At 46.4% G+C, this 11,738-nt stretch overlaps 1 protein-coding gene across 4 annotated transcripts in view; it reads left to right on the forward strand.

Moving 5' to 3' along the window:
* Positions 1–3,656: 3,656 nt before the first annotated feature.
* The window catches only part of max (myc associated factor X), a 9,290-nt gene continuing 1,208 nt past the window's right edge, over positions 3,657–11,738 (forward strand). The window contains exons 1-4 of one of the 4 annotated variants that reach the window (XM_076037842.1): positions 3,661–3,833; positions 4,128–4,154; positions 9,067–9,174; positions 11,048–11,171. In XM_076037842.1, coding sequence (XP_075893957.1) covers positions 3,798–3,833; positions 4,128–4,154; positions 9,067–9,174; positions 11,048–11,171 — 295 coding nt within the window. In that variant the 5' untranslated portion in view covers positions 3,661–3,797. Of the gene's footprint in view, positions 3,834–4,127; positions 4,155–9,066; positions 9,175–11,032; positions 11,172–11,738 lie in introns of all 4 variants that reach the window. The other 3 variants (XM_076037841.1, XM_076037844.1, XM_076037843.1) reach the window with 3 other exon arrangements.

Raw genomic sequence — 11,738 nt, forward strand, 5'->3', positions numbered from 1 at the left:
TTTTTTTAGGCTGCTCATTATTGGCCTTCAGAGATTCCCTGACATGCAAAAACAAGCCAGTAAATGTGCTCATAAGGACTCTGGGGTGTTGCTGTCCTGCAAAGTGGACAAGCAGTCGTGTGGAGGGGGGCTCACTGGCGACGGCCTTCCGACCAGCTGGCATGGCGACTCCTGCCAAGTACACTCACCGCACATGATCAGAAATGACGCACAATTCCCAGATTGCTGCTCGAGCGCTCGTGCCAAGATTCTTGGAAGCTTCCACTGGCTCTTGCCGATACGGCCGCAGATCGTCTCTTGCGAAGGAAACTCTTCTCTGCATTTACAAATGAGGAGGATCACACAAAATGCATGTGGCACATGGAACACTTGCTGTATATCCGGTCATTTCCAGGAAACCTTACTGTGATCCGTACTAAACTAGCTACATTCTCGCTTGTTGAATACTCATGTTGACTCACAAACTTAGATATGTCAGTAGCAGAAACTTTGGCTTTGTGTCGGGGCTATGATCAGCTTGAATGGATCCAGTCTGGTAGGGTTCATAAGCTAGCAGTTAGTCATCGATGGAAAACTAAAGGTCAAAGCAACAGTCGCTCATTCTTTTCCTAATTAAGACAGATCTTCATTGTAATAGTGAGTAAGTTGGGAGCATTCAGATATTTTCTTCTATCAGTTAGCACGAATGTTGACAGAGCTCAAACAGAGTTAGTATAACATACACTGGATACAGCTAAATTAAAAATAACTAGTTATGAGCACATGTAAGTTGAAAGAATCATATTTGTTTTAGTTGTTGTTTAGTAGATATTATGCTGTGTGATAAAAGTTCAGAATGCACCTAAAATGTACTACAACCTTTACAAGTGACCTTCTCTTCACTTGTCTCGCTGTTCATTGTTTGAGTACTTGCAGAGCGTGCTGCTCTCTGGCAAGGTGATTAAGCACAAAAAACGCAAACACGAGTGTCTGATCCATGCATGCACGCACACACAGTAATACATGACAAATAGATAAATGTCAAGATGCAGTTCGTATTCAAACAGTCCTCTTCTTCACAATGCTCACATTTTGAAAGCAGAGGGACCTCTTTGATTGTGGCTTTTTGGTGGTTTTCACTTTGGTAAGAATATAGTATAGAATGAACACACAGCTGCATTGACCCTATTTTAAACTTTGTAATTGAGCTGTAACTTGGTTCAGCAGGCGGTCAAAAAATGCATTACTCTGTGGTTCAAGTTTGATCATACAGTATTATTTAATGAAATCCAAAATATTTGGGAACTTTTATGTTGTTGTGTTTGGTCACAAACATTGTAAATATAATTGTGGTGTTTTTTTTTGTTTTTTTTAATTACTTATATATTCGGCTTTAGAATATTACACTATCAGGTCATACCTAATTTAAACTCAAACCTGACCAGTTTACATCTATCTTCACATAACTTCACAAGTGTATTGGTGTCATTTTGCTTAAAGTGACTAAACCATACATTAGTAGGTATATGATAAACCATAGTCACCACAAGCAATAACACATTTACATTTGACCCTCATTCAAGATTACACATTAAATATTTGAATCCCTTGGGAATTACATTACCATAAATTCACCCGCGACTAACAGATGGGTTTCTTAAAAAGATTTTTAAAACTAGACTTGCGCTCCTTCTAAGATCACCATGAGACGAAGCAAACCGATTCAACCTTAATTCGATGCCATATCTGACAATGCACCCCCCGGCCCCTTCTGCTCTCCTTTCACAAGTCATGCGTCGACAACAATGGCAAGAACAAGTGTAGTCCAGTGTAGTCTGCAATATGCTGCAAAGGGACAAAAGGAGGGCATTTTAATGGTTTAACAGGCCAGCCCTGTAAGGACTTGGGGGAGGGGAGGGAGCCTCTGTGCCTGGACTGATCAACCTCCCCTATTGTAATTATAGCCTACTGCCTCACATACCTGAATTTTTTACTACTTTTTTCCCTCCTTCTGACACCGCCACAGCTAATCAATGCCTGAGCACCCCTGAGCCTGAATTTAATGGGCAGAAATGGTGCTAAAACACTTCATAACTCAGCTCAGACCCAGGGGGAGAAGCATTATGGGTGTGGCAGAGAGCAAATGAGAAAACACTTGGTTTCCTTAGCACTCGCTCATTATCGTGCTGTTTCCCTGTTTACCTGAAGGTGGTTCACAGAAGAAGTGACGCACAACTAGAGCTGGATGCTCGCGTGTCGACACCCATTCTCACTACGGGCCTCGCTGTTTCAGATGCATTATTAAAGCCTGGCCTTCTTGAGTTGTCATCTTCCACACGGGATACAGTTACACACCATAATTCTTGGATGACTACATTTGGCCCTGTAGCTTTGTTAAAATTGGTTATCTAAGGCACAAAATGGCAAGGTGACATATGTTTATTTAGATTAAAGATATGTCGGCTGTAAAATAGAAAAGAGGAGCTACAAAAAGTAGAGTAGGTGTCAACAGAGGTCTAAAAAAGAAGAAGCTGATGGAAGGTAGGGTGTCACTTGCAGCTGATGTGGCCTCTTGACCTGCTCGGCGAATGGATGAGGCTGCTGCCAGCTTGTTTTTTTCCCCCTTCTTCTTTACACATTTACTGACCTGCTGTTGCAGCGCAAAATAATCCACAGTGTAAGCTCCTTATCTACAGTACAATTTGGTGAAAAAGGAAGCACCAGAGCAGATTAATCGCAGTTTCGCCCCCAATCTGGCGTTAGACACGTCCGCCAACATGACATGTATGTGAGTTGTACTGAAAGGGTATCCGGTGGGGGGAAAAAAAAACAAAAAAAACAATGAGGGAAACTACGCACCCAAAATAAGGCCGTGGACCTGTATTCATTATTCAGGTTCAATCATTCACTAAAACTTGTCCAATCATTGACACATTACTAAATGTAAATATTATTGAGCATTGCATTGTGTCAGGTGTTTTATTTTTCAGACTTGAATAACAACAGAATATAAATATAGAAAAGTCATGTGCGAACTTGCCAACCAAAAAACAAAATGTAATTATTTATTTATTTTCAATATTCATTTTCTTTTCTCAAAAAAAAACCAAACATCTGAATGCTTTTAAAATCTTATGTAATGCAAAAAAAGCAAAAAAAAGCAAAAGTCACTTTAAAAGGACACACTTAAATAAACTGCTTTTTGATCATACAGTCAACGACCCGCTGAATATCCGTACAACGGCGTCTGATTTGAATGACGCTTTAACCTAACCCGACGATATTCCTTAAATCCACGTGTCTCAACCCTGGCCTTGTTAGGCTACTGTGACATACAAACACGACAGTAACTACAGTTCCCACAATGCATGTGAAGCAAAAGACTACTGTGACGTAAACCGCCTGCTGGAGGACGTTGGGGGTTGTAGTTTACACGTCAAAATGTCATGCTATCCTCAAAAAAAGGTGACGCCTAACTAACATGTGTTATAATTCAGTAGTAGAACCAAAGTTATTTGAACGCTTCCGTTCTCAATTTCATGATATTCATGGCAGTCTTCCAAACAAGTACACTGAAATGCCGGTTGAGTAACTACAGTTCCCATTTGCCCCTTCAGTGCTGCGCATGCGTGTGAGCACAGCGGCAGCCAATGTGTGCGGTGTAGTCACGTGGAGACGGCAGCGTATACCTCGGTTCTGTCCAAACAGAACGCGAGCAGTTAGTTAGCAGGCTGTGTCGGAGCGCCGTGTGGTGCAAAACTGATTCATGTTGTTTTTTTAGTCAACCGTCCCCTCAAACTAGACTATTTTATCGAAGAATGAGCGATAACGATGACATCGAAGTCGATAGTGACGTGAGTATGGCCACTTCTCGCCTTTTCAGACGTGTTATTTTGCTATGTGCCGATTTTTTTTTTTTTTTTTAGCTGAGCTAGCGGCTCGGCTAGCTATAAGCTGGCTAGTTGAGGGTTTCTATCTGATCTTTATCGGGATTTTCCTCTTCTACAAGTAGCGTACAGTAATATTTCTAGGCATACGGACATGCTAGTTTGCTAAAAGAAAATCGTTTTCTATAGCTCTCAGCGAAAGAGTTAGGTTTGCTGGAGAATTGTGGCTACAATTGTACTTTTTGTTCTGTTTCTTTGCAGGAAGACTCACCGAGATATCACAATGTGGTGCGTAAAGATGAGGGGGGTTGCGGGGATGGCTCCAATATCGGCAAAGGTTTTGCTAAGTGAAATTGTTTATCAGGGGTATTACTTTTTTTTATTTTTTATTTTTATTTTTATTTTTTTTTTAAATATATATATATTGAAACAGACTAGTAAACGTTACATAGTGAGAGGCTGATTGTCCCCCCACCCCCTCCCCACCTTCTCATTGAGATTGTGTGATTTACTTGCTTGTGGACCAACTGCAGCATCGGGCGCAGCGAACCCAGTATGTTGTGCGCACGGAAATCCTCCGTTTATCTCTGCTCCATTCAAGTGCGAATGCAACGTCCAGTCGCTGCTCGGCGTCACCCGACGGTAGTGCACTGCAGGGTATCCCCCCATCCTGTGTGTTTGGCGGCCATAGGGAGATAGTGGTGACACGGCGGCTATATTTAGACCAAAGCTTTATCCGTCACCACGGCGGCTTTTCTTTCTTCCCTTCTTTCTTTCATATTTCATTCTGTCCCCTCACTGATCATACAAATAAAAGGCTGCGGGCCCGGCCGAGGAGGAGCTCGTCGGACGCTTCGAAGTGGCTTTCCACCGGCTTTTCGCTCCCCCGCCACCCCCACCGCGGGGGACTCCGTCGCTTGTGATCGGGTCCCCCCCCCCCTCCCTCTTTGCTAAATAACACATCTAGGTCAGGAGCCGTTCACACGTACGCCACATTCACGACGACGATGCGGGAGAGACGAGAGGGTGAAAAAAAAAAAAAAAATCGTGACAGAGAGGCTGTTGCATGCACGCACAGTTAAAGAAAATAGCGCCCGCATCTATTTGGCGGAGGCTGCTGCTGCTGCTGCTGCTGCTGGTGGATGTTTTCCTTGTGTTTTTGTAGCCGGTGATTAGAGCCATCTTCTCCGTGCAGGTTACCTAAGCGGCTGGCAGCGCTAAATGAATGACGTATAGCTGCATCGCGTACGGCGAGAGGGGAAGGAAAGGGGGAAAATAAATAAATAAATAAAAAACCCGCGCACGACGACTCGGGTTGACGCACAGGCTGCACAGCGTTACTGCCAAACGGCGACATATTTGCAATATGTTCCTACAGGGAGCGATCAGCGCCGATATTTGTAATATTGCTGCGGGAACGTAAACACGCTGCATTCTGGCCGACCCTTGGATCTCAGGTCCGATGTTTTCTCTCTCTCTCTCTCTCTCTCTCTCTCCCTCCCCCCTCATGTTCTGGTGGCTGGGAAAGCTTATCTAAGTCTTCTAGAGTCCCTCAATCCATACCATAGCATTTTGAGCTAAATGTGTGCAATTGCATCAAACATGCCCGGCGAGCGTAAATACAAATTACAGAAACGCACGTGCCTTCCCTAAATTGCACGGTGCATATGAAATTCTCAGATGTGCTGTGAATTTCCATAATTTCCCAGACCTGAGTTGTCGCCCATGTCTTCGTTTTTTGAGTCGTTAAGTTTGATACTGGAGAGCAGAGTGACAGCTAATTGTTGATGGACATACAGGCATTCAGATGAATAATTAGCGTCAAACAATTTTTGCCCGCATAACACTAGGGTATCGACAGATGTTTGTATTTTGTACTGTATGACAATGATGGACATAGTTCCCCCCCCCCCCCCTCCCCCATAAGCCTTTACTATTCTTTCCACTATTAGCAGTGTTAGCCTTTCATATTGACAATATGGGGCTGCCTCCGTAGACAGGAAGTGGCTGGATCTTCTAAACCACCCTTGGAGCAGTTATGTAATGTGACTAGATTGACCGGTAACGCAAAGCTGCCATATCATTGAAATTCTTTTTGATGTCACGCACATAAGGCACAGGAACCACCTGCAGCCTCTCTGGAATGGGTTTTACAATTGACTGGAAGTTGGTCGGAGCTTGGGACACGCCCACTGTCCTGGTTTCAACAATGATAATGTAATTACACAAAAGCTGTAAACACATTTAGATGTTGATTTTTCGTGAGAGGCTCAGTGCTTTAAGATTTAGTAGCATCCGCTAGTGACAGTGTTGGCCCCTCATCCTCTTTTTGCAGCTTCTCTTTATGCTTTACTGTCGCAGCACGTGCATTGTTGTGCGTGTTGGCCGCTAATGTTCACATTAGCGTTAATTTTGCTGGAATGAAACGTTGCTGATGCTACTATTAGTGCCCGGCGCTAGCATAAGCTGAGCTTGTTCGTGATGTTGCATGTAGTTTTAAATCAGGAAATCCAGAACTTTCTGGCAAGGTGACTGCAGCGTTGGCTTAACCCCTACACTAAAGATACAGTTACTGCCAAACCCAGCAGTGCCTTGTGTCTGACATTTGCTGCTTTGTGTTTAGGGGGGTGGAATGTTGGCTTAACTGTGAAACGGCAGCTTCACATGTATGATGCTGATGTGACGGTGATGCCTAGGCGAGCTGATGGCTGTGCGATGAGCTGGGTGGGGGGGTGGGGCAGTCGTAAGGACTTGGAAACTCGTTGGGCTGGGAAAGAGACAGGCGGAGAAACCAAACGGAACTTTTCCTGTGCATTGCGTGCGTGCGTGCGAATGCGCATGCTTTCCATTTATCTGTTCAATCAGTTTTCCACCCTAATTGTAGTTTTATCTTTTGGGCCGAGTGTCAAGTCTACTCTGGGCCGCCCGCAGAAACGCAGCGGCTTCCCTGCTGTGCGTTCGACCCGCTCTCCCCGTCCGCTCAGGGCGGCTCTGCCTCCGCGCTGTGTTCGAGCGCAGCCGGGAGAAACGTGTTGCGGCGCGTTTCGCCGTGAATTAAAATGGCTGAGAACCCGCACGTCCGTCCGTCCGTCTGTCCGTCCGCCGTGTGGCCCCTGCAGCTGACGGGCGCTTGACAAACGGAGGAATTTACGGCACCCGCTGGATGCCTGTGTTTAATGTTTAACTCTGATTCACGTGATTCATAAAAGGACTCGAAACTTGCTGAAGTCGCATCAACCAACTGCGCTGTTTGTTGTCAGCCATCATGTGAAAACAACACCCTGGGTGATTGTCCACATTGCTACCCCCCCCCCCCCCATGCACCTTGTAATTGAGACGGCTCAGCCCGTACAACATGATGGATCTTGCCTTGTGATCCATGTTGTCATGGACGACTGACTGCCACACCTACTGTATGTGGCGTGCGGCGGACGCAACACATCTACCGCCCCACTTCCTGCTAAAGCAGCACCGTATTTTACAGAAGAGCGCGCATGAACACAGACCTTTTAACTGGCCGGCCAACCAGAAAGAGGACAGATTGACTCAAGCAGGAGTGGATGGGGTCATTTTTAGTCATTTATTCATTCATTCGTGTATTTCCTTAGAAGTAAATCTTTTAGAAGTTATTTACATTTATAAATAGGCCTTGAAAAGAAGCGTTGATAAATACATGTTTTATTTCATCTTATTTATATTAACAAAAATAAGTTGAAATTGAAAGCATGCAGTTGTAGTCAGACACAGGAAGTGGACTACATGTTGTTGCTGAAGCTCCTCGCTCGTAAGAGCACATGCCACCCATACCAGTCAAGTGTGTTTATGCCAGGGTTAATGGTGTGTGTGTGTGTGTGTGTGTGTGTGTGTGTGTGTGTGTGTGTGTGTGTGTGTGTGTGTGTGTGTGTGTGTGTGTGTGTGTGTGTGTGTGTGTGTGTGTGTGTGTGTGTGTGTGAGTGAGACCAGCCAGCCGGTGGAATCACCAGACTTTTATTATGTCGTTGTGGCCCACTTTTGATTTGATACTGGCGGCTGCACTGTAAGGCTTTTCCCTGTTGGTGAAGCCTGCTGCTGTCGTCCAGCCTGTAAAAGGTGCGGCAGGGTTGTGTTAACCTGCTGGGGTTTGGATGTGTTGGGTCAGCTGACGCCAGTCTTTTTAAACGCTAGTATTCGAATCGGAATAGTCCGAGTCGTCTGAATGGAAATGAGGGGGTGGAGCCACGCGGCCCGTCTCTGGCCCGGCGGTGACTCAGGTTCGGGCGGAGTCGGGCGTGATTGGAGGCCGCGGCGGCCTGGCCTTAAAGCAGCTCCAGGTAACCTGAGCTTGCTACGAGTTTGCTCCGACAATAACGTGGTAGCAAACGCTCAACACTTTTATCACTTCGTCTTCCATCGAGGTTACTTATTGGGTTCCATTCCGTCATTTTACAGCCCCTCCCTCTCGCTGCCGAGGCGGCACCGTTGATCCTATTAATCGTTTATCTGCCGCTTTACTGAGTTTGGAATCCTCATTCTGTGGTGGAAAAGTTACCTAGAGCTGCTTTAAAACACCGTGGAGAAACTGGAATCCTGTGATCTTCTGCCTTCACAGCTCTCATGTCTGTTTAATGCTCTTGGTTCTGCAGCCCCTCAGGTCTGTTTGCACCAGAGTGCCAATTTGGAACGTCTAAAACGAGTAGCTGTTATTTCACTTGGTACGGAACCAGACAGATGTTTTTTTTTGTTTTGTTTTTTTTGTTCAAGGTCCAGCGTGTAATTCTTTCTTTAAGGAAGCCCAACTGACAGCGCGTTTGATATTCAGGCCACTGTCAGGTGACAAGTGACTCACGCCGGCCGTGAACCCCTCAGAAATGAGCAAAGTCTGTCCATGGCCTCTTCTGCTTGTGCCGCTTTTTCCGAAATTGCACGCGGCTCCGGAAGCGCGCCCTTTGTGATGTCACAAAGAGCATCGGCACCACTCCCGGGTCGGCCTTCTACGACGCCCTCGTAAGGCCGCTTTGTTGTGGTCCTCGACCGTCACTCTTTGGTCGTCTCCCCCCCCCCCCTTTTTTTTTCTTTCTTTTTTCTTCTTTTCTTTTTTTCTTCAAACGTCGCAAATGCTCAGCTATGGCGAGCCCCCCCCTCCCCCCTCCACCCCCCGCTCCCTGCCGCGACTGCTTGTGCCGCCGGGGCTGAAGGCCTTGTGACTCTCTTGTCATTGCAGGCAGACAAACGGGCACACCACAATGCGCTGGAGCGCAAGCGTAGGGACCACATCAAAGACAGCTTTCACAGCCTGCGGGACTCTGTGCCCGCCCTGCAGGGAGAAAAGGTTGGTGAAGGTCCTCACACACACACACACACACACACACACACACACACTCATGGAAGCCATTTTGAACGTGTCATTTTTCCGAGCTTCAAGACGAGCTATGATGTTTTGTTTTTCCACATTACAACATTACATGGCAGTGGAATGTTGACGCGGCAGAACCCGGCGTGATGGTGCGTTACGAGGAATGAAGAGAGTTAAAACAAGTTTAAAAAGTGGCAAGTTAGATATATTACTGTTAGAAAGACGCAGAGTTGAAAGTGTTTCCCAGTGTTGGCGTCAAGGAGGACGCAGTCCGGCCGGGCTCGTCAGCGCTGTGGTGTGAGCGTGCGACTGGGAGGAGGCTCAGGCAGCCAGCGAGAGAACGCTTGGGCCTGCTTCAGGAAGTTATTATGGGCAAATTCTGTTGCTCCTTTCCTGTTTTGACATTCACGAGAACACGGAAAGCCGCCTAGCGCGGCGGTTCTCAACCGGTGGGTTGCGAGCCGAAAGTAGGCCGGGGGGGGGCGGGGGGGGGGCGGTGGCGGTTTGATTGGGTTGCGGCTTCGTGGGCATTTTTCTTTCTTTTTTTTTCTTTTTAAAGGGATTTTAAAATATATGTCTATATATTTCTAGAGAAAATAATGGGCATTTATTCAGCGGGACACAGTTCAGTTTAATCATTTCAATAATTTATTAGACATGATAGAAAGTGGGCTAGCGTTTTTTATTTTCATGGAATAAATTGAAGTGCCTGTGGAATGAATTTGGGTGGTGACTTCACCATGAGGAAAAGATGTGGGTTAGAGTTAGGGTTAGAGTTAGGGTTAGGGTTAGTAGTGGCCGAGGCCGACGCGCTGTGTGTTGTGAGAGGAAGTGGAGCGGCGTGCGAAGGGAAACACGACGGCCGAGGACCAAAACCCTCAAATACAGCCGAGCTCGTGGCCTCTCTGTGGATTTATTACCGGCAGTGGTGGTCTCAGTGTGTTTGTGGAGGGGACACTGTGTGTAAATGCATACGAAGTGGGAGTCAGTGTCAGTGATGGTCACCAGATTAATAAAGACAACAGCAGCATGTTTTCTTGGAAATGATTGTGTGTAAATGCAATGCAATGTCTATTTCTGCCTCAGTCGCCTGTCACTGTGTCTGTGCATGGGGGGGGTGAGCCGATACCGTTTGTTTACAGAACCGGTAGAGTACGGGTACTGACACCGAGTGCTTCATAATACACATTATAGAGTGACTTTTTAAAATATTATATTTCCACAGATGTTGTGTTTATTTGAACAACGTTCCTCAGCGTGTTTTTCTAGAACACGTTCCACCGCAGTCCAAGCACAAATTGAACAAAATGATCATTTACATGCATATACAACTGGTATCGGTGTTGTGCTATCGGCACGTTTTACGAGTCGAGCACTCAATCCCAGTATGCACTCATGCCACCAGCGTGTGGTATCGGCACCGATACCGGAGCTGAATCATTTTTTTTGTATTTGTAAAATACGTGCTAATACCGCAACACTGATGCTAGTATAGTGTGTATGTGTATGTAAATGACGGATATCATGCTGGTATCTCTACTGACGCACTGGGTGTGGGTGCATCCCTAGTGTGTCCTATATTATCCCCGCAGTTTGCCGTTGGTTTTCAACCAATAGCAATTCAATTTGCAGCAGGCGCGTTTGATTTGTCCGGACGAGTGAGGGGCGTGTTTAACACCGGTTGAATTCATGCGGTAGTTTGCGTCGCAGCGGTAGTTGGGCGCTGAGGCAGAAATTCTCCGTGTTTTTCATGATTTTCTTTCTTTTCTTCAAAAATGTGACTTTGCAACCATGTGGCGTCATTGCTTTAATTTTCTACATGTGTCACTAACAGCAATCTGCCAAACAGGCGTCTCGAGCTCAGATCCTAGACAAAGCCACAGAGTACATCCAGTACATGAGACGAAAAAATCACACACACCAGCAGGACATAGACGACCTGAAGAGGCAGAACGCACTGCTGGAGCAGCAAGGTACGCAGCCACCCCACTTTCTCTTTCCTTCTCGCCCCCCACGGTTGTCTTTCAATTGTCTCCGTTGCCTCCCCTCCTTTCCACCCCCCCTCCCCCCCCACCCCCACCCCCTCCACCTGTCACTGAATCATTCAGCATCCGGCAGAGCGCTGGGATTTAACAGCGCTGGCTTTTGCGCTCCGAAAGGTAAAAAGTGGCAACGAAAACACAGAAATACCAAAAATGTACTTTTTTTTTTTTTTTAGCCGCTGGAGAATCTTTACAAGTCACACGCACATTGAGTTACTGAAAGTGGGATACGGCCAAAGTGCCCCCCCCCCGGCTGTGGCTTCGTTCAGTGGAGAACCCTGAACACTGGGCCACGAGGGTGCGGTGCTCGCAGTAGTGATTAAACGGTAACCTGGGACGGCCTCTGCATTGATTTATCAGCATTCATTCCCGCTGCCGTTCCAGGGAGACGGAGGGGAGGCACAACTGCAAAGGCAGAGCGACAAACCCTCCCACTGTCACATGGCTGCAGACCCGTCAAGAGTTATTGTTGAAGTGTTGCACCCACTGACGAGCTCC

Source organism: Nelusetta ayraudi, unplaced genomic scaffold, assembly GCF_046127955.1.
Source record: "Nelusetta ayraudi isolate G7.1 ecotype Tasmania unplaced genomic scaffold, CSIRO-AGI_Nayr_v1 ptg000052l, whole genome shotgun sequence".
In the NCBI taxonomy this organism is placed as follows: Eukaryota; Metazoa; Chordata; class Actinopteri; order Tetraodontiformes; family Monacanthidae; genus Nelusetta; species Nelusetta ayraudi.